Here is a 25,499-nt window from a genome sequence, read left to right as displayed (position 1 = left end):
CAGAGACTGAAAGGTTGAGGTTCTCTGACTCTGGGAGTAACAAGGATGGATAGGATGAGGAACCAGTACATCAGAGGGACAGCGCATGGTTTGGAGATAAAGACATTCACTGTGAGATTTCAGCCAGACATCGTGATGCACCGTGATGCGCTCTTCCCCCGGAGTAGCAGAGGGGAGGAAGGTTATAAACAGTTGAGTGTCGTCGGCGTAGCAGTGATCGGATACATTGTGAGCAGAGATGACATATAATGGAGCAGGCTGAGCTGGCTGACTAATCGGGGGAGTGGCCTCCCGTGTCAGAAGAACTGACACGTCATATACGGTACACCATATTTGGGCATAGCTACTGTGGAAACTCCATATATGGACATGCCGGGACATAGCGACATCAGAGGGATGACATAGTTATCCTACCAGACGGGAGATATAAGACGAGGCAGAATAAGTTTACAGACTACCAACCAATCAGTTTACAGACAGTGTAGTCTACCGACCAATCAGTTTACAGACAGCGGAGTCTACCGACCAATCGGTTTACAGACAGTGGAGTCTACCAACCAATCGGTTTACAGACAGTGGAGTCTACCAACCAATCGGTTTACAGACAGTGGAGTCTACCGACCAATCGGTTTACAGACAGTGGAGTCTACCAACCAATCCGTTTACAGACAGTGGAGTCTACCGACCAATCCGTTTACAGACAGTGGAGTCTACCGACCAATCAGTTTACAGACAGTGGTGTCTACCAACCAATCGGTTTACAGACAGTGGTTGTCTATACCAACTGAAGCTCAGAACATCCGTCCATTCTCACTGAAGATCTCTGGAACCACATACCTCTATTCCTGCCTCTGATTGCTTGGTACCACAGACGTCTCCTGCCTCTTGATTGGCTGGAACCACAGACCTCTGCAGCCTCTGATTGGCTTATGCAGAGTCCCTCTGCGAGCATCATCGACGTCAACTCTGTCTTCTCACCGACAAACATAATCTCGTCTGAGTTCTAATAGAACACTATACTTCAGCAGATCAGGTTGGACGTAACCAGCTAGCTTGAGTTTAGCTACGAAAGCTAATCAGTCGTTTAATACATTTCAGGGGTTTCAAACTTCCACTTTTAATTCTCAGCGGTGTAGAAATGGCGTCCACCAGCGGTCTCCTGTCTGAAGAGCACTTCCTGTGTTCCATCTGTATGGAGGTGTTCACTGATCCAATCAGCACTCCATGTGGACACAGCTACTGCAAAGCCTGTATCACACGTTACTGGGACACTAGTGATGTGTGCAAGTGTCCACTGTGTGCAAAGATCTTCAATACGAGACCAGACGTATCTGTCAATACTTTTGTTTCTGAGATGGTTCAACAGTTCAGGAGTCACAAGTTGAAAGAAGAATATGAAGCAAAGACAGAGGCTGAAATCCAGCAGATGATCCAGGAGAGACGAGTGAAGATTCAGGAGGTCAAACGCTCAGTAGAGCTCAGCAGGAAAGATGCAGATACAGTGATAGCAGACAGTGTGCAGGTCTTCACTGCTCTGATCTGCTGTATTGAGAGAAGCCAGGCTGAGCTCATTGATGTGATCGAAGAGAAGCAGAAAACAACAGAGAAACAGGCTGAAGGCTTCATCAAAGATCTGCAACAGGAAGTCACTCAGTTAAAGAAGAGAAGCTCTGAGCTGCAGCAGCTCTCACACTCTGAAGTCCACCTCCACCTCCTCCAGAACTTCAAATCCAACAACACAGGGTGGAGACCCACCAAGGACTGGACAAAGGTCAAGGTCCATCAGTCTTCACTTGTGGGGACAGTGAGGACAGCTGTGTCTCGGCTGGAGAAGACACTCAGTCAGGAGATGAAGAAGGAGCTGAGTGATGTTGAGATGAAGAGGATCCAACAATATAAGGTGTATCCAACTCTGGACCCTGATACAGCACACCCTTACCTCATCCTGTCTCAGTATGGAAAACAAGTGAGTTGTGGAAACATATGGCAGGATCTCCCAAACAACAGAGAGAGATTCTCAAAATGTCACAGTGTCTTAGGAAAACAAAGCATCTCTTCAGGACGTTTTTACTTTGAGGTTCAGGTTGGAGAGAAGACCTCCTGGACAATAGGAGTGGCCAGAGAGTCCATCAACAGGAAGGGATACATCACACTGAGTCCCACCGATGGTTACTGGACTATAGCGTTGAGGAATGGAAATGAGTACAAGGCTAATGCTGACCAATATCCTGTCCTCCTCCCTGTAAGAGAGGAGCTCCAGAAAGTGGGAGTGTTTGTGGATTATGAGGAGGGTCTGGTCTCCTTTTATGATGTCGAGGCCAGAGTAAATATCTACTCTTTCACTGTCTGCACCTTCACTGAGAAACTATATCCATACTTCAATCCTGGTCTGATCCTCTCTCTCACATGACATGACCCTAAAATATATATAATTTCAATATTAAAAAAGAAAAACTATTTTTGGCATCTGACACTTGAATTAAGGTGACCTGATTGATTTACATCAAGAAGGGCCTGTCAGCTCAAACACACAATACAATAATTAGTTTCACAAAAATGTCCTGTAGCAGATCTACTTTTTAAGCTCACGTGTTGCATTGCACCTATTTGGTGACAAAGTACAAATATTTAAAAATAAATAAAATAAAAAGAAAGAGAAAAAACACTCATATGGGTTTTTGTGGGCATGTTTATGTTCTCATGTCGGTGGAAAATTTCAAATGAAATAAATGTATTAAGTAGGGCTGGGACTCGATTAAATAGCGTTCCCCCTCAGTCACTTGCAGTGCAACATAATACATAGAGCATATTTAATAAACATAAAACATAACTAAAGACATAGACACATTTAAAAAGAGACCAGTATGTGTATGACGACGTGCAGTTCATATAAAACGTTGAAATGTTATACCAACACAACAGGCGCGCCTGAGCCATGGAGCAAACGGAGCAGCTGCGACACCAGATTAAAATCAGGGGGCGCATTGCGACCCCACTTTCCCCCCCCCACCCCCCACCAACCCCCCCCCCCCCCCGGCGCCGCCACGCTCGAAGCGCACGGTGGGCGACAGCGAGAGAGAGAGAGAGAGAGAGAGAGAGAGAGAGGAGGAGAGGGTGTTTCTCTATGTGTGTGTGAGCGCGGCACGCGCGGAGAGAGAGAGGGATGCTGCGTGTAATAAATAGGCTACTAATTCGCGCATTGCATCCAATAATGCCCGGCTTGCCCACCTGTGTGAATCACTTACTTTGTGCTTGCTGCTAGTTTTCAGAAGAATTATTCCAAGGTTTGTCATATTATGTTTTAAAGTAGGCATACATTTTAGCTGGTCAGTCAGTGTGTGCAGACTCAGAGAGAGAAGCAGCACTGCTCTGCTGATTAAATTGATATGACCTGTCACCTGTGTGAAATACCAGAATAAGCTTTTTCTTTTTTTTGGTGGCCATCTACAGGCCGGCCATGACTGTACTACAGCTGGAAGTTTTTTCCACAGCTGTGGAATTGAGATCCTTTTTTTTTAACTCATATAATCTGCTATGATTTCTTAAATTATTATTCATGACATGAATGTGCAGTAGCCTACCAAAAAAAAGGAAATTTAAAAAAATATATAATGTCACGTTATTATTTATATAAATAAAAAGTGGTTGGAGGATAAAATAAATAGTATTCTTAAACTACATTTGTGTGACTTTTTTGGGGGGGTTTTTTATCATCGTCTCTGCTCTGCTTTTTCTCCCTGGAAATAAAAACGTCTGGGTTTCCGAGGCTACTGCTCTGCTGCTGACGCTATTTCCGGTTACCTTTACGCACGGGGCGCACGGATTTGAATTTCTTCCGGTCAGCCTGAATGTGTGTGTTGTTGTTGTCAACATGGCTCAGAAGAGAATGAGTGATTTATTTGGTGGGTCCAAGCCCAAATCAAGTCTAGTTCATGAACCCTTGAGCACCAGCAGCAGTGTTCAGCAGGGGACGACGTTGTCGTCGTCGGAGGAGGACAATAATAAAAACAACAACAGCAGCAGCACCAGCAGCAGTGTCCAGGCCCCCCGCAGCCGTGAGCCAGGCGACTACCGTCGGTTATTACCCTCACGTAGCCTACATAATGACATTCTGGACACGTAACTCACGTTGGATATACAGTAAATGCCATGATGAGGGAATTAACCACCACGGAGCGCAAGAGCACATTTGGGGTTTAAGGTAAAGCATTTACAATTGAACTATATTATTTCTCTAATAGTCACTATTGCAGTGAGAAATAATATAGTATTTACTAATTACTATTACTGAACTGCTGAATGCTGCTGCAATTTAATGTTAGATATTAGATTCTGACGGGGAGGGATCTATGATGAATGATGACGATACAACACCCGGGTCGCCGAGCCCAAGCGCGCTGCGCTGTCAGCTCGTCTGTTGTATAATAGGGCTATAATTTATATGTTTTGTTTTGATATCGGCGCCTTGCCAATGTCATGTGTAGCCTAAATAGGCCTATGCCTTTTTATGATGCATTTTGTCAGTTTGTTCATATAACTTGCGTGTGGAGAGGGAAAGTAAAAGCCACTTTTCCGTGTGAAAATGCGCGAAAACGCGCGTGCACGAGGCACATGCACGCGCATTTTTGCTACGCGCGCGCATGAGTCCAAATCTGTGCTCCCCCACCTGAAAACAAAGTTAGGCGCCCCTGCAACACAACACCGACTATGAATAAAGTGCCATGATGCGATGAAAAAAAAAATGTTACCAGCACAGTTTTGTAAAGTGCAATTACAAAGCGCAATTACAAAAAGTAATTGCACTTTTGAAATGCACAACAGCAACAACCAAAAGGTTTTATAAAGCACACACTCGCAGGGTCGTTTTTTCTCTCTGTATACTGTACCGCACTGTATATTTCCTTTCTATATACTGTATATCCATGTTACTTTGATGTGTTCTTATATACACTGTATCCATGTTACTTTGATGTGTTCTTATATACACTGTATCCATGTTACTTTGATGTGTTCTTATATGCCTTTAACAACGATCGTGTGTGTGTGTGTGTGTGTGTGTGCGTGTGTGCGTGTGTGTGTGTGTGTGTGTGTGTGTGTGTGTGTTTGTGTGCGTGTGCTTGTGCGTGCGTGCGTGCGTGCGTGCGTGTGTGTGCGCTGTAATTATCAGTGAGCCAGACTTTTCCCGCTTCTCTCCTCTTGCATCATCAGTCAGAAGTGCGCTGCAGTTCACATGAAGTTGTTCTCTAACAACAAATCATGTCGAGTGCATTCGTTAAAACCTAAGTGCCCGTGTTTTCAGTTTCATATGCTGTTTAGTCTGTGTGGTGAATTGTGTTTTCTGCTTTATATGCTGTTTATTTTTACATGTTTAATGTGCCTCTGATGTCTTGTTTTGTAACGTTTGACTGACAGTAGTACGACTGGCTTGGCGATCTTCAGGGACGTGATGACATGGATAGATAGATAGATAGATAGATAGATAGATAGATAGATAGATAGATAGATAGATAGATAGATAGATCGATATATCGATAGATCAATCTCTACCTGAAGGAACCACTCCCACGCCAGGCTTGGCGATCATCAGGAAGGTGATGAGACAGACAGACAGACAGACAGACAGACAGACATCTACCTGAAGGAACACACTCCCACGTCAGGCTTGGCGATCATCAGGAAGGTGATGACGTAACACAGGAAGATGCCCGTCAGCAGCACGTAGCTGAGCTCGCGGCCCGCCGCCCGCACGATGGGCGTGTCGTTGTGCCGCACGAACGTGGCCACCACGAACACGGTGGCGCCGATGCCCAGCACGGCCAGGAACACGGGGATGACGGCCCAGGGCGAGTGCCACTCCAGCTTGACCACGGGGATGGGCTGGCACGCCGTGCGGTTGGCGTTGGGACGAAGGTTGTACGCGCACATGCGGCACGACGTCTCGTCATACTGGTACTGGTAGCCGTCGCACAGGTCGCAGTGCCAGCAGCATGGCATGCCTTTAACACAGAAAAATAATATGTCAACACAGGTCGCAGTGCCAGCAGTATGGCATGCCTTTAACACAGAAAAATAATATGTCACACAGGTCGCAGTGCCAGCAGCATGGCATGCCTTTAACACAGAAAAATAATATGTCACACAGGTCGCAGTGCCAGCAGCATGGCATGCCTTTAACACAGACAAATAATATGTCACACAGGTCGCAGTGCCAGCAGTATGGCATGCCTTTAACACAGACAAATAATATGTCAACACAGGTCGCAGTGCCAGCAGAATGGCATGCCTTGAACACAGAAAAATAATATGTCACACAGGTCGCAGTGCCAGCAGCATTATGCCATTAACACGTGAGTGTTTGTGAGGTCTTTCTGACCCATTTTGAGATTTTTAAGTTGATTATCTTTGCCCGTGTGAAGCTCTCAGAAGGTTCCCCTTCCATGACTTTTCCTAAAGTCATCCCAAATCATCTCTGTTTTGTTTTTCATCTGAAACATTTTCTAAACATGAATGTGGGCATACTTATACATTCTCTGCCTATTTGTTTAAACCTGGGGGGTTTGGGTAGCCAATAACATTGCAGGAACACGAAGGTCTTGTTGACCTTAAATCAGCTTGCAAATGTTAAACAGGGGAGGAAAGTAACTAAGGTCATATTCACACCTATACTTCGGTAGACTCGATGTGAATGGGCGGAGAAGTTGCATCATTCTTGCATATTTAATTTGCTGCGGTTTGCCTTCACACTGTGCTGTCATCCGCAGCAATTGGAAGCGCAGCATGGACCTTTATCAATGTGTTCAATTCATAAACACAGTGACATCTATGGTGTTAAAATTATACTTCGAGTAATAGTTAGGACATAAAATGAGGGTAACGTGTGTCGGGGACTAGACATCTCTCTCTCTCTCTTGTGTGCGCACGTGCGCACGTGCATGTGTGTGTGCACGCACTGTTCTTTTGGGCATGTGACCTCCGACGTTTACAAGTTTATCGAGATGAAGAAAGTTCCCACTCCCTCCCCACACAGTGACAGCAGTGACAACACTCCATGTTTACGCACAGAATATTCTGTACACTACAGTGTTTTTATGTGTTTCCTTAAGCAATTGATTAATGTACTCGTCCTCATATTTCAATGAGGGCTTCAGTCTCCGTATTTGCCCACGTCTATCCACGGTTAAACGGGACATCTTTGCGCTGCGTGAAATTCATATCCCTGCTCCGTCTCCAACTGTGTTTAGCTCCTCATCCACCCATATAGTTCGCTTCATTTCCTTTATTTGCTGCGGATTGCATTCCCACCTGCACCGAATCGAAATCAAGTGCGATTGGAAGCGAAGCGAAACCCTCGGAGTAGAATGCGGTTCTTTGATGCACATTAGGATTCGAATGAGCCTTCACACCTGCCAAACGAAGCACACTTTCCGACAATGTGCAGCAGGATTCGTTTTAATCGCAGTAAAGCTTTTTGGTGTGAAGGCGACCTAAGTACAATTACTGAAGTACTGCACCATGGCATGTCTCTAAACAGAGTCAAAGTACACAAGTATTGGCTTCAAAATGTATACTTAAAGTGCCAAAAGTATTAAGTACTCATTCTGCAGAATGTCCACTTTCAGGTTTCGAATGTATACAAATATTTTGAAACAGCACATCTACATACAGTGAGCTTGTAATCGGCTATTTTCAAATGGCCTAAATGTAAGGCTGAAGTGGTTACATGTTTTGTAATAATAATCCAAATCTACAAAGTATAACTAGTAACTAAAGTTTTCACATACATGTAGTGGAGTAAAAAGTACCATATTTGTATCCCCGATGTGGAGTAGAAGCAAAAGTATTGGAAATTGGAAATACTAAGAAACAATTCTAAACTGTACTTAAGTACTTATGTACATAGTTACTTTCCAACACTGCACTCGAGCACTGCAGGCAATGTGCACTTCACACACACACACACACACTGCAGGCAACGTGCACTTCACACACACTGCAGGCAACATGCACTTCACACACACAGACACTGCAGGCAACATGCACTTCACACACAGACATCAAAGGGAGTTCGATCCCAGCTGCCCTCGGCCCCTCTCTCTCTCTCTCTCTCTCTCTCTCTCTCTCTCTCGTCCATTGAATGCAGGCAGCATTTATTTATTGTGTTGAAAGAAATGTCAAAACGTTCTCCTTTCCTTTCCACAGCGTAACCGTAGGCAGCGTTCAGGATAATATAACCTCGTCTGAACTCAGATGAACTTCAACTAAGCTTTTTAATGTTGAAAGAAAGAAGTGCCCTCTGTGTAGAAATGTGTGTCACATACGCCACATCTCCAGTAAATGGTGAATTGTACATTAACCAATTCAGGCCTGACGTCGAAATTTAAAAAAAATTATCGGAAAGATTTGAGGCACATTTTAACGATTTTTCGAAAATAGCAGATCTACAAGCTCATGAGCTTGTAGATCTGCTATTTTTCAATAGCTAAATTATAACATAATGTTTAAAACACCAAAAGGGGTTCCCGCCCAAAATGGGTTAAGGGCCCATTTACACTGGCAGACAAATACAGATCTGTGCCACATGCAGATTGCAATCCCATTTGTTTAAAAAAAAGTCTAAACACAAACAAGTCACATGGAAATCCCATTTTTACGAATGCAAATCACTTTGAGAGTTGGTTTCAGGAGATCTGTCTCAGTCTGAACGCAGTAACCTGATCTAAATCGGATTTCGATGTGACTTAAAGGAGCATTCAGTGATTTGGGTGATTTGGAAAACCACCCAGTCCGCCCCGGTAACAAATTGTGCACATGCACGCTCTACAGTGGGGGGAAGTGCAACAGGCCAACAGCACGTGCACCAAGGCCCGCCCCCACTCGATCATGATTGGAGGAAGGCCCCACTCATCCTGATTGGATGAAGGTTTTGCCACCCGCCACCAAAACTGAAACTAGGGTTTTTTGACCCCAGGGGCTCACTGGGGACAGGGAGGAACTCCTTATATGGTCAGCACACTCTATAGTAGGGAGGATTATCCAGAAAAAAATAAAAAAGAAGTGATATTTGAATTAAGTCAAATCACTGAATATACCTTTAAGTGTTTATAATCGGATTCCAATCTGGATGTGGCACAGATCTGATTCTAGGAAAAATTGATTCACACTTTTTCCAGATTCTTCTAGAAGAATTGAAAAAAGAAAATAGCCTGAGTACAAAATATGGGTTTGGGATATTACACTTTCAAAGTTTGGTCTCATTTAATCGCCTACTACTACTGATTTCATTGCCTACTACTACTGACTGAACACCCCAGATAGTTTTTAAGTTGCTTGATTCAGTATTTAGATTGATGGTTCATGATTCCACCACAGATTCATAGAAAACACCCGTCTTTTGGTTCTGGTGACTCAATATTGTCCTAATAGGAGGCTGTGTTATATCAATTACATTTTTTTTCTTCATGTTTTATACATTTTTGGGGAGGAAAACAGAAGACAAAAACAAAGTGTTGATGATAGCGTTTTACCAAAGTTTGGGCAGTTGTGCCGTTGCATTGAACCAGTTGAATCACTTGGGTCGACGTGCAACCGGACATATCGCACCGCTGGGACGAACACTAAAACCATCTCGTCCCGCTACCACTACACCACCACTACACCACCACTACACCACCACTACTACACCACTACTCCACCACTACACCACCACTACTACACCACTACACCACCACTACACCACCACTACTCCACCACTACTCCACCACTACACCACCACTACTACACCACTACTCCACCACTACACCACCACTACTCCACCACTACACCACCACTACTACTCCACCACTACACCACCACTACACCACCACTACTCCACCACTACACCACCACTACTCCACCACTACACCACCACTACTACACCACTACACCACCACTACTACACCACCACTACTCCACCACTACTCCACCACTACACCACCACTACTACACCACCACTACACCACCACTACACCACCACTACACCACCACTACTACACCACCACTACTACACCACCACTACACCACCACTACACCACCACTACTCCACCACTACACCACCACTACTCCACCACTACACCACCACTACACCACTACTACACCACCACTACACCACCACTACACCACCACTACTCCACCACTACTCCACCACTACTACACCACCACTACTCCACCACTACTCCACCACTACACCACCACTACTACACCACTACTCCACCACTACACCACCACCACTACTCCACCACTACTCCACCACTACTCCACCACTACTCCACCACTACACCACCACTACTCCACCACTACACCACCACTACTCCACCACTACACCACCACTACTACATCACCACTACACCACCACTACACCACCACTACACCACCACTACTCCACCACTACACCACCACTACTCCACCAGTACACCACCACTACTCCACCAGTACACCACCACTACTCCACCACTACTCCACCACTACACCACCACTACACCACCACTACTCCACCACTACACCACCACTACTCCACCACTACTCAACCACTACTCCAACCACTACACCACCACTACACCACCACTACACCACCACTACTCCACCACTACTCCAACACTACACCACCACTACACCACCACTACACCACCACTACTCCACCACTACACCACCACTACTCCACCACTACTCAACCACTACTCCAACCACTACACCACCACTACTCCACCACTACACCACCACTGCACCACCACTACTCCAACACTACACCACCACTACTCCACCACTACACCACCACTACTCCACCACTACACCACCACTACTCCACCACTACACCACCACTACTCCACCACTACTCCACCACTACTCCACCACTACACCACCACTACTCCACCACTACACCACCACTACTCCACCACTACACCACCACTACACCACCACTACTCCACCACTACACCACCACTACTCCACCACTACTCCACCACTACTCCACCACTACACCACCACTACACCACCACTACTCCACCACTACACCACCACTACACCACCACTACTCCACCACTACTACATCACCACTACACCACCACTACACTACCACTACTACATCACCACTACACCACCACTACTACATCACCACTACACCACCACTACTCCACCACTACTCCACCACTACTCCACCACCACTACACCACCACTACACCACCACTACTCCACCACTACTCCACCACTACTCCACCACTACACCACCACTACTCCACCACTACACCACCACTACTCCACCACTACACCAACACTACTCCACCACTACTCCACCACTACACCACCACTATTACACCACCACTACTCCACCACCACTACTCCACCACTACACCACCACTACTCCACCACTACTCCACCACTACTCCACCACTACTCCACCACTACTCCACCACTACTCCACCACTATACCACCACTACACCACCACTACTCCACCACTACACCACCACTACACCACCACTACTCCACTACTACATCACCACTACACCACCACTACTACATCACCACTACTCCACCACTACTACATCACCACTACACCACCACTACTACATCACCACTACTCCACCACTACTACATCACCACTACACCACCACTACTACATCACCACTACACCACCACTACTACATCACCACTACACCACCACTACTACATCACCACTACTCCACCACTACACCACCACTACTACATCACCACTACACCACCACTACTACATCACTACTACACCACCACTACTACATCACCACTACACCACCACTACTACATCACTACTACACCACCACTACTACATCACTACTACACCACCACTACTACATCACTACTACACCACCACTACTACATCACCACTACACCACCACTACTACATCACCACTACACCACCACTACTACATCACCACTACACCACCACTACACCACCACTACTACATCACCACTACACCACCACTACTACATCACTACTACACCACCACTACTACATCACTACTACACCACCACTACTACACCACCACTACACCACCACTACTACATCACTACTACACCACCACTACTACATCACCACTACACCACCACTACTACACCACCACTACTACATCACCACTACACCACCACTACTACACCACCACTACTACATCACTACTACACCACCACTACTACATCACTACTACACCACCACTACTACACCACCACTACTACATCACTACTACACCACCACTACTACATCACTACTACACCACCACTACTACATCACCACTACACCACCACTACTACATCACCACTACACCACCACTACTACACCACCACTACTACATCACCACTACTACATCACCACTACACCACCACTACTACATCACCACTACACCACCACTACTACATCACCACTACACCACCACTACTCCACCACTACACCACCACTACTCCACCACTACTCCACCACTACTCCACCACTACACCACCACTACACCACCACTACTCCACCACTACACCACCACTACACCACCACTACTCCACCACTACACCACCACTAAACCACCACTACTCAACCACTACTACATCACCACTACACCACCACTACTACATCACCACTACACCACTACACCACCACTACTCCACCACTACTCCACCACTACTACATCACCACTACACCACCACTACTCCACCACTACACCACCACTACACCACCACTACTCCACCACTACTCCACCACTACACCACCACTACTCCACCACTACTCCTCCACCACTACTACACCACCACTACTCCACCACTACACCACCACTACTCCACCACTACTACATCACCACTACACCACCACTACACTACCACTACTACATCACCACTACACCACCACTACTACATCACCACTACACCACCACTACACCACTACTCCACCACTACTCCACCACCACTACACCACCACTACACCACCACTACTCCACCACTACTCCACCACTACTCCACCACTACACCACCACTACTCCACCACTACACCACCACTACTCCACCACTACACCAACACTACTCCACCACTACTCCACCACTACACCACCACTATTACACCACCACTACTCCACCACCACTACTCCACCACTACACCACCACTACTCCACCACTACTCCACCACTACTCCACCACTACTCCACCACTATACCACCACTACACCACCACTACTCCACCACTACACCACCACTACTACATCACCACTACACCACCACTACTACATCACCACTACTCCACCACTACACCACCACTACTACATCACCACTACACCACCACTACTACATCACTACTACACCACCACTACTACATCACCACTACACCACCACTACTACATCACCACTACACCACCACTACTACATCACTACTACACCACCACTACTACATCACTACTACACCACCACTACTACATCACTACTACACCACCACTACTACATCACCACTACACCACCACTACTACATCACCACTACACCACCACTACTACATCACCACTACACCACCACTACACCACCACTACTACATCACCACTACACCACCACTACTACATCACTACTACACCACCACTACTACATCACTACTACACCACCACTACTACACCACCACTACTACATCACCACTACTACATCACTACTACACCACCACTACTACATCACCACTACACCACCACTACTACATCACTACTACACCACCACTACTACATCACTACTACACCACCACTACTACATCACCACTACACCACCACTACTACATCACCACTACACCACCACTACTACACCACCACTACTACATCACCACTACTACATCACCACTACACCACCACTACTACATCACCACTACACCACCACTACTACATCACCACTACACCACCACTACTACATCACCACTACACCACCACTACTACATCACCACTACACCACCACTACTACATCACCACTACACCACCACTACTCCACTACTACATCACCACTACACCACCACTACTACATCACCACTACTCCACCACTACTACATCACCACTACACCACCACTACTACATCACCACTACTCCACCACTACTACATCACTACTACACCACCACTACTACACCACCACTACTACATCACCACTACTACATCACTACTACACCACCACTACTACATCACCACTACACCACCACTACTACATCACTACTACACCACCACTACTACATCACTACTACACCACCACTACTACATCACCACTACACCACCACTACTACATCACCACTACACCACCACTACTACACCACCACTACTACATCACCACTACTACATCACCACTACACCACCACTACTACATCACCACTACACCACCACTACTACATCACCACTACACCACCACTACTACATCACCACTACACCACCACTACTACATCACCACTACACCACCACTACTACATCACCACTACACCACCACTACTCCACTACTACATCACCACTACACCACCACTACTACATCACCACTACTCCACCACTACTACATCACCACTACACCACCACTACTACATCACCACTACTACACCACCACTACTACACCACCACTACTACATGACCACTACACCACCACTACTACATCACCACTACACCACCACTACTACATCACCACTACACCACCACTACTACATCACCACCACTACACCACCACTACTACATCACCACTACACCACCACTACTCCACCACTACTACATCACCACTACACCACCACTACTACATCACTACTACACCACCACTACTACACCACCACTACTACATCACCACTACACCACCACTACTACATCACCACTACACCACCACTACTACATCACTACTACACCACCACTACTACACCACCACTACTACATCACCACTACACCACCACTACTACATCACCACTACACCACCACTACTCCACCACTACTACATCACCACTACACCACCACTACTACATCACTACTACACCACCACTACTACACCACCACTACTACATCACCACTACACCACCACTACTACATCACCACTACACCACCACTACTACATCACCACTACACCACCACTACTACATCACCACTACACCACCACTACTACACCACTACTACACCACCACTACTACATCACTACTCCACTACTACATCACCACTACACCACCACTACTACATCACCACTACTCCACCACTACTACATCACCACTACACCACCACTACTACATCACCACTACTCCACCACTACTACATCACCACTACACCACCACTACTACATCACCACTACACCACCACTACTACATCACCACTACTCCACCACTACTACATCACCACTACACCACCACTACTACATCACCACTACTACATCACCACTACACCACCACTACTACATCACCACTACACCACCACTACTACATCACCACTACACCACCACTACTACATCACCACTACACCACCACTACTACATCACCACTACACCACCACTACACCACCACTACTACACCACCACTACTCCACCACTACACCGTACCGTACCTTTGACTCTCTTCTTCCTCTCTCCTGTCTTGCAGGGCAGGCTGCAAACCGAGACGGGCACTTCCTGTTCACCGTCTGTCCACTGGAGGTCCTCCACCTGAGAGAGAGAGAGAGAGAGAGAGAGAGAGAGAGAGAGAGAGAAATCAGAGACACATGCTGTATATACTCCCCCACAGATCACAAAAACACACAAAGAGATTTTGAAAAATTCAACCCCATAATAATGTATGGACCATAATTAAGGTGCATGAGGAATTGAAACCTAAAATAGAGCACTTTTCTGTCCTTTTGTGTAATGGCACTTATTATACTGTATACTGTCTTCTCAGTACTTGAAAGTCATTGAAAGAAATCACCATGGAAACAGAGCGTACTACCTACTAAAATGAAAACAAAGCAAAGAACACACGAGTGTGAATGCAGAGGATTGTCATTAAAGGAGCATTTCATGCTAGAAGGCTTTCTTGCTTTTAGTTGTCGTTGTTAGGGTTAAGTGTTGTGTTGTGCTAAAACACCTTATTATTGTTTTCCCCTACCCCACCATAAGCCCTCAATGGGGGCACTGGTTTCCATCCATGGAGCTCGCGAAGTCTTGCGAAGTCTCGCGATAGACGAGACAGCAACAGCGTTACTATGCAGTAAACTGCATAGTAATCCTGGAGAGGATTTATTTTAAAAAATAAAGGATTTTCGAGCGATGGAAATAAGCGAATTAGCACTAAAACCCAGCGCCCCATTGAGGGCTTATGGTGGGGTAGGGGAAATGGCCAATAATAACGTTTTTACACAAAATAACACATGGACCATGTTGGTGCGGACCTAACAACGACAACTAAAGGTAAGAAAGCCTTCTAGCACGAAACTCTCCTTTAATACAGAACACACGAGTGTGAATGCAGAGGATTGTCATGAATACAGAACACAGAATGCAGAGGGAATGACACGGTTGTGTCATTAATACAGAACACAGCGAGCCACTGAGGTGTGAAATAAGACACTCGTCTAAACTCTAAAGCAAATAACGGAAGACGAATAAACATTAATTTAGAGAGGGAAATTCTGAGCAAATATAATAAGGGTGGTCTCTAGTGGTGGAAAAAGTGTTTTACTTAAGTAAAAAATATCAATACTGCAACATGGAAATACTCTGTTACTTTGTTAAGTAAAAGTCTGGAAATCAAAATGCATTGAATAAAAGTACAAAAGTATTGTTATCAAAATGTACTTCAAGTTCCAAAAGTAGAAGTAGAAGTCCTATTTTAAGTTAAGTTTTATGTACGTTTTGTAATAATAATCAAAATCTACAAAGTAACTAAAGTTTTCAAATAATTGTAGTGGAGTAAAAGTACAACATTTACAACATTTGCCTCTAAGACATAGTGGAGTAGAATTAAAGTATTGTAAATTGGAAATACTCAAATCAATTGCTGAGGAGAACCGGGATTGGGTGCCGATGTGAGTAACCGAGAGAGAGAGAGAGAGAGAGCGAGAGAGAGTGAGACATAGAGTATATATATAATAGAGACTGAACTGGCGCGAAGCTCCGCCCCCCCAGCTATTCATGTCAGTGGAAGTTGCTCAGTGGCGTTTTGAAGCACCCGGAAGACTGCCGGAAGTACCGTCTGAGAACGTCTACTTCCGCATTTGACCACCAAATTTTGGTGGTCAAATGCGGAAGTGCAACCGAGCGCTCAATGTTAAAGCCCAGCTGCACGGGGTTTCCCGGTCATGAATCCACGGGTCCGCCTGTAGTCCCTCCTCCTACCACTAGGGAGGAGAGCTTCAACGTTGGAAAGCCTGCCTGCCCCCTTGGAGTGAGACCCTTCCAGAAGAACCACTAATGTCTTAGAGTCTTCCTGTCAGTCAATCACGCTGAGTGGAGGATAACAATCTGCTCTCACATTCATAGGAGGAGGAATATAATTTTCTAATCTGCACTCACGTTCATAGGAGGAGGAATATATTATATTCAAGGATGGCTCTATGACGATACTCTTGGCTTATAAAGCAGAGATTCTCAATCTTTTGTAACCTGTTATACGATTTTTTATCTACTCTGTGAAAGTGTTAATGCAACTCAGAGTGTACAAACGGAACACAGTGGGACATGCCGTCCCACATGGAGAATTGTCGCACACCCTTGGCACGGGCAACTCCAACACAATTAACCCATTCAGGCCTGACGTCGAAATTCAAAAAAAAAAGTTTTCAAAATCATGACAATTTTCGGAAAGATTTGAGGCACATTTTAACGATTTTTCAAAAATAGCAGACCTACAAGTTCATAGTGCGCCACTCGGTGGCGCGCTATGAGCTTGTAGATCTGCTATTTTTCAATAGCTAAATTATAACATAATGTTTAAAACACCAAAAGGGGTTCCCGCCCCAAAATGGGTTAATGGTTAATGTGGTTAAACGCTAACGTGACATGGATGCGTTCCAGGTCTCAATGGATTAATGATAACAACCCTGACTGACAAAGCAATAAGGAAAGCACTTAAAAATCAAATAAAAATGTGTGAAATGTCTTCTACTATCAACAGGCCCCGACGTCCCAAAGTCAAGCAGTGTTAAGAAATGCACGCAGCTTTAACGACCTGCCGGGAAGTCACACTGACAGCATGAGAGGAAAGATGGAAAAGTCATTAACAACCATCGTTGTTATCGGCTGTGTGTGTGAGCCGCGCGGCCATTAAGTGAAAATTAGCGATGTGAAGTTTATGACAGGCTTTTTGTGGCTCGTCCAATTTGTTCATTTTGGTGTACAAACACGAAACGAACGCTGGATTGATGCTGTCCTGACCACAAAGGTCAGCACGCGCAAACATGCACGCACGCTCCTATGCCACTAAAACAGTGGTTTTCAACCCATTTCATATCAAGGTCATATATTATTTTATTCTGCAATTTGAGTCACGGACCACCATTTGATGACATTTGTGACCAGGTCTAGCAAAATGGTCCTCATCTCGCCTATAATGAAAAGGCAGAAAATCTAAAATAAACTTGATTTTCTTTTTTTTGTGATTTTCGTTTTTTTTTTCTCCATATTAACACAGCTTGAATGTTGAAGAAGGTTTTCATTCCAACAGATTATTGATTTGGGCAAATTAAATGTATACATTTATAAGTCAAAGTAGGCTAGCCAGCTCTAGGTGTTGAAATGTTGTGAACATTCAAAGGGGATTTTCTCAGCTTTGGGTAAAACGGCACAATCATTTTAAAATGGTCATATCTCCTTTCCAATTTCATTGAATGATGAAAGCTTACATTCTGTACTTTAATAATCTGTAAAAAACTGAAAAATGACTCTGGTCGAGATGAGGGCCTATTTGCCAGACCGGATCACATTTAGCCTCACATACCAAAGACTAATACTATGTTGTTGTCGTTGGATAAGATGTCCATGCTGTATTAATGGTGAAACCATATGAGATAACAGGCGTTGATGAAAATAAAATCGAATCTCTAATTGTTTAGACTTATTGTAATTTAAGTACTGCAGATGTTTAACAATAATGTAACTCTTGATAGTGTAAAATTAAACCAAATGGATCTATAAGGGTCCACTTGGTTACCAACTCTCCGTCATTTAGCTGGGGACCACCTGGGACCCCCTCAAGGACCACTGGTTGAGAACCACTGCACTAAAATGTGGAACGCCCTACCAACAGCCATTAAGACATGTGAATCCCTTGACTCCTTCAAAACCGCTCTCATAGAGCACCTACGGACGGCTGCAATTCTAAACTGGCCCCCGTAAATAAAGTATGAGTCCCCCCCCCCCCCCCCCAACAGCCCCTTTTCCCCCATACTGTACTTGTTTTTCCCTTTTTTACATTCTTTATATGATGATTTCCTGTTTTCATAGAAGTGTATATTTGTACGTCTCTAAATGTTCCGATGAATTGAACATGGTGGACCCTGTTGTAAACAAGCGTAATGCTTTATCATGGTGTCGTCGTCCACAGCAACAGTTTTTGTATTGACTTTGACTTTCGTTTGAAATGCACCCATTCTGCATACTGTGAAATAAAAATGTCACACAATCAATCAAACACACACGCGTATTAAAAGTCTTGGTATGAACATTTAAGTCAAATTAACACATGCGCACGCACGCACACACGCTCGCACTCGCACGCGCACACGCACACACACACACACACATAGTCACACCATGTCTACACTGGGTTTGTGTGGCGTGTACCTGCGTATGACTAATGTGTTGTTGCTGGGGTGTCTGGGTAGATTATCATCTGCCATTTATCTGGGGCCAGGGGAGGTGTCATGTGTTATCCCATTGAGACCTGGAACGCATCCGTGTCTCCTTATAGCTTTTAACCACTTTTAAACCATTCTTTTATATACTTTAGCTGTTGACAAAGAGCAGATCTAACAAGCTTGTAGATCTGCTATTTTTGAAAAATCGTGAAAATGTGGTGCACATCTTTGAATATATATTTATTTTCCCAGCAAACGTTTTTAACTCGAACGTTTGCTTCTGGGAGGTCACTGGTATAGGTATTTCACATATCATTCTGGGGTCCTTGACATGAAATAGTTTAAGAACCACTGACATGGCAAACATAGGGTTTTTTCAGAAAACTTGTAGAGTTTCTCCTAGTATACTGTTAGACAAATGCTAGGTTCTTAGCTTCCTTATGATCCTAGATGACTATTTCTATGTATTTGATGTATTACCATTATGTTGTTCTTGCTTACTGTAAATCGCTCTGGATTAAGAGCGTCTGCTAAATGCCTACAGTGTAATTGGAAATAGTAGAATGTGGTCTCAGGTGTAAACGTGTTATTTGGACAATGAATGGAGCTCTGTGGAAACACACTGATTACACGCTGTGAGCTGCTGGAGAAGGAGAGGGAAAAACACAACGCGGTAATGAGACCAACAGCTCACTGTTGCTATGGAGACCGAGCGGCCAGATCTGTCACCTTGGGTCTCATCGCTGTACAGCGACTCTTTCACTGGTGGGAAAAAAAGGACTTAAAGCAGCTATAACATGAATTTTAAAACAGTTTTTAATATTTAATATCACTAGCCCTTACCCGTTGTGATATACTTGCCGTGGGGGGTACTGCGCCCTGTGGCCGCGGGGGGGTACTGCGCCCTGGGTGCGTTTTCGCATTTTTAATTAACTAATACATTCATTATTAATTTATAATTTGTGAAATTGGAAAAATTGACCATATTGACCATATTATTATGGTCAATGACTGTGTGAAAAGTGGGAGTGATTGGTGCAGGAGCTACGGCAGTCACAGTGACACACAGACAGACATTCAGACAGACAGACATTGTCAGAATGAATGACAATCTAATGGTTTGAGCCTCAATCACCACTCTGATATAACTTTTTTTGCTTCTGAATCTGTTTTAGCTGCAGTACCACAATGTCCTGACGAGGTGGTGGGGGCGCTGATATGCAACTTATTTAATATTTGAGTCATTATAATACTGATGCTAGATAAACATTCCATTCCATGCCAGCTTTGAAAATCAACAATGGTGGACATTGTAAACAAAGAAGGGTGACATTGATGACATCACAAATACGACCAAATCAGTTGAGCTGTTCCTGAGAGCAAATTCCATAAAATTGCATATTTGTGGGGATAGAAAATACACAGGGGAGCTAAAAAAACACCACAAAAAATTAATTTTATGTTATACTGTAGGTCCTTTAAAGGACAATTTTATATTTTTCAACCAATGTTCATGTTTTAGGTTGTTATTAAAGAAAGTAAAAGAGGAGTCTTAATTGTTTTTCATTTGCTCATTTCTTAGCGATTTTAGCTATTTTGACAGGGGGGGCAGGGACATTCGAACATGGGGCTAAATATGTATTTATTTTATGTATTGTATTATTATCCTACTAGACCCCAAGAAATTACATCTGTCCACAAAAGATCACGGGATCTATTGAATGTGACAAACTGACATGTTGAGCCTACGACACACAGTATGGCATCCCCCTAGTACCTCTACCTTCACATTCAGTAGTTCCTGTGATCTGTTGTGGCCAGATGTAATTTCCTGGGGTCTAGTTAGGACTAAATAAATATTAATACAGAAATCGCCGACGTATTTAGCCCCATGTTCGAATGCCCCCGCCCCCTGTCAAAAATAGTTACAAATCGCTAAAACGAAAGAAAGCAGCAAATGAAAAAAATAAATTAACCTTGGTTGAAAAAAACTAAAGCTGTCCTTTAAGTATAAGTATCAATACTGCATATAATGTAGAAATAATCGGTTACAAGTGAAAGTCCGGAAATGAAAATCTACTGGAGTAAGAAGTCCAAAACGTGTCGGTGCCTGCATTGGAATGCAGTTGCATAGTGTAGCCGTGGCGATCATCAGTGTTGAGCCCAACATTTATGAAGGTAAAATGTATGGACAATTTAAATAACCTCTCTCTCTCTCTCTCTCTACTGTACAAGCTGCACAACGAGCTCTTTTCACCTACGGTATGCATATATACGGTAGTGGTATATAAGTGCTACAGTATGCATACAGGTTTAAAGTGGTATAAATGGTAAAATAAATAAGTGGTGCATTTATATAGGCACTTTATCGAAATTGCTTTTCATAGACACACACATATTATTAGTATTTGAGCGAGGTTTCGCTCAAATACTATTTATTGGTTGTTTGATTGGTTCAGGCTACGTCGCAACGCAACGACCGACACTCCATATCAGGATAGTATTTTGTGCGATATCGCCGTGGGAGCGCTCGCTCCTTGCCCGTGCAACGTTTGTTGTGAAGTTACACTTTAATAAATTAGGTTAATGGTAAACTTTGCAGTGTACTGTATAGTGTATGTGTGTCATTACCCTAAGCTGGAGCGAGTCCACCCATTGGCCCATCACCTTGTACTGAAGTTACAGTGAGTCCACCCATTGGCCCACCCTTGTACTGAAGTTACAGTGAGTCCACCCATTGGCCCATCACCTTGTACTGAAGTTACAGTGAGTCCACTAATTGGCCCACCCTTGTACTGAAGTTACAGCGAGTCCACCCATTGGCCCGTCACCTTGTACTGAAGTTATACAGTGAGTCCACCCTTTGGTCCATCACCTTGTACTGAAGTTACAGTGAGTCCACCCATTGACCCACCCTTGTACTGACGTTACAGTGAGTCCACCCATTGGCCCACCCATCACCTTGTACTGAGGTAAGTGAGTCCACCCATTGGCCCACCCATCACCTTGTACTGAAGTTACAGTGAGTCAACCCATTGGCCCACCCATCACATTGTACTGAAGTTACAGTGAGTCCACTCATTGGCCCACCTATCACCTTGTACTGAGGTAAGTGAGTCCACCCATTGGCCCACCCATCACCTTGTATTGAAGTTACAGTGAGTCCACCCATTGGCCCACCCATCACATTGTACTGAAGTTACAGTGAGTCCACCCATTGGCCCACCCATCACCCTGTACTGAAGTTACAGTGTAAGTGTGGTGCATAGTGTATGTGTGTCATTACCCGGAGCTGCAGCGAGTCCACCCATTGGCCCATCACCTTGTACTCCGGGGTGGACGAGGTGTTGGACACCTGGAACTGGAACAAGTCGTAACGGCCCGGAGCGTCGCCGTTCCTGTTGAACGTCACCGAGGTGCCGGCACTGCCTGCAATGAGGAGAGAGGAACCAGAGCCATAGAGACAGTTACACACTGCCTGCAATGAGGAGAGAGGAACCAGAGCCATAGAGACAGAGTTACACACTGCCTGCACGAGGAGAGGAACCAGAGCCATAGAGACAGTTACACACTGCCTGCACGAGGAGAGGAACCAGAGCCATAGAGACAGTTACACACTGCCTGCACGAGGAGAGAGGAACCAGAGCCATAGAGACAGTTACACACTGCCTGCACGAGGAGAGAGGAACCAGAGCCATAGAGACAGTTACACACTGCCTGCACGAGGAGAGAGGAACCAGAGCCATAGAGACAGAGTTACACACTGCCTGCACGAGGAGAGAGGAACCAGAGCCATAGAGACAGTTACACACTGCCTGCACGAGGAGAGAGGAACCAGAGCCATAGAGACAGAGTTACACACTGCCTGCACGAGGAGAGAGGAACCAGAGGCATAGGCCCTCATTTATCAATAAAATCTGCCCCAAATTCGAGTGTAGGTTTCGTAGTACACCCACGTCGCCACGGCATTTATAAAGTGATCGCAAACAGCTGATCCTTCCTTAATTTCGTTCCGACGTTAATAAATGTGACGGCTGAAATCTATCTGACACGCCCTATGAAATCACGCCTCGCCCTCGTTTTTGCGCCATGAACAACTGCAGTACGACCGTGGAAACCATAGTTACATTGCCTTGCTGCCCGCCTCACCCCCCCTCTAATACACACACACAGATGCACGCACGCACACGCAAATTGCAAGCCCAACTGGTGTGTTGTATAAAGAAAGCAAGAACGAACACCTGCATGAATTAAATAAAGCTGAAGGCCTACCCTGTCTGTTTTTCTCCTCTCGCCTCGCTTGCCTTGCTGCCCGCCTCACAAAACAATAAAAGATAGCCTACTTTGGCAGCCCTTGTGCATGCACATTTCTGGTTTAAACCACAGCATGCAAGCTGCCTTTGTTTTAAATGGTCCCCCAAACCATTCACACTTCACACCTATCGGAACTTCACCCCCCCACCCCCTCCATGATAATTTGCCCAGTCAACTCTCCGCCATTGGACTGAAGCCCCATGAAGTGAACGGAGTTGTCGTAACTCTGTCTTACTCTATGGCTCTGAGAGGAACCAGGGGAGAAAGGAAGTAACTATACAGCAGTGGTTTCACAAACTTTACAGCTCAAGATCCAAGAGAGAAATTAAGACGTTTTGCCCTGGGCCCTAATCTAGTGAAAATAGCAGATCTACAAGCTCACAACGCATCTCGTTGCCCTGGGCCCTAAACTAGTGAAAATAGCAGATCTACAAGCTCACAACGCGTCTCGTTGCCCTGGGACCTAATCTAGTGAAAATAGCAGATCTACAAGCTCACAACGCGTCTCGTTGCCCTGGGCCCTAAACTAGTGAAAATAGCAGATCTACAGGCTCACAACGCGTCTCGTTGTCCTGGGCCCTAAACTAGTGAAAATAGCAGATCTACAAGCTCACAACGCGTCTCGTTGCCCTGGGCCCTAAACTAGTGAAAATAGCAGATCTACAAGCTCACAACGCATCTCGTTGCCCTGGGACCTAATCTAGTGAAAATAGCAGATCTACAAGCTCACAATGCGTCTCGTTGTCCTGCGACCTAAACTAGTGAAAATAGCAGATCTACAAGCTCACAATGCGTCTCGTTGCCCTGGGACCTAATCTAGTGAAAATAGCAGATCTACAAGCTCACAACGCGTCTCGTTGCCCTGGGACCTAATCTAGTGAAAATAGCAGATCTACAAGCTCACAATGCGTCTCGTCCTGCGACCTAAACTAGTGAAAATAGCAGATCTACAAGCTCACAATGCGTCTCGTTGCCCTGGGACCTAATCTAGTGAAAATAGCAGATCTACAAGCTCACAACGCGTCTCGTTGCCCTGGGCCCTAATCTAGTGAAAATAGCAGATCTACAAGCTCACAATGCGTCTCGTTGTCCTGCGACCTAAACTAGTGAAAATAGCAGATCTACAAGCTCACAACGCGTCTCGTTGTCCTGCGACCTAATCTAGTGAAAATAGCAGATCTACAAGCTCACAACGCGTCTCGTTGTCTTGCGACCTAAACTAGTGAAAATAGCAGATCTACAAGCTCACAACGCGTGTCGTTGCCCTGGGCCCTAATCTAGTGAAAATAGCAGATCTACAAGCTCACAACGCGTGTCGTTGCCCTGGGACCTAATCTAGTGAAAATAGCAGATCTACAAGCTCACAACGCGTCTCGTTGCCCTGGGACCTAATCTAGTGAAAATAGCAGAT

At 45.1% G+C, this 25,499-nt stretch overlaps 1 protein-coding gene and 1 pseudogene across 2 annotated transcripts in view; one reads left to right on the top strand and one right to left on the bottom strand.

Moving 5' to 3' along the window:
• The window catches only part of LOC306934245 (metabotropic glutamate receptor 7-like), a 285,618-nt pseudogene that overhangs the window by 56,610 nt on the left and 203,509 nt on the right, over positions 1 to 25,499 (bottom strand). The window contains exons 8-10 of the transcript in view: positions 23,061 to 23,199; positions 15,551 to 15,647; positions 5,636 to 5,996 (exon numbers count right to left, since the gene is read on the bottom strand). The product of the transcript in view is annotated as a metabotropic glutamate receptor 7-like (transcript). The remainder of the gene's footprint in view (positions 1 to 5,635; positions 5,997 to 15,550; positions 15,648 to 23,060; positions 23,200 to 25,499) is intronic.
• LOC306943892 (zinc finger protein RFP-like) lies at positions 46 to 2,410 on the top strand (the record flags this gene model as incomplete). The annotated part of the gene is made up of 2 exons (XM_079530419.1): positions 46 to 111; positions 1,592 to 2,410. The coding sequence occupies 2 exons, from the start codon at positions 46 to 48 to the stop codon at positions 2,408 to 2,410; spliced, it is 885 nt and encodes a 294-aa protein (XP_079386545.1).

This window comes from Electrona antarctica (assembly GCF_951216825.1).
Source record: "Electrona antarctica genome assembly, chromosome: 2".
NCBI classification, from domain to species: Eukaryota; Metazoa; Chordata; class Actinopteri; order Myctophiformes; family Myctophidae; genus Electrona; species Electrona antarctica.
This window is presented reverse-complemented; position numbering and strand designations above follow the sequence as displayed.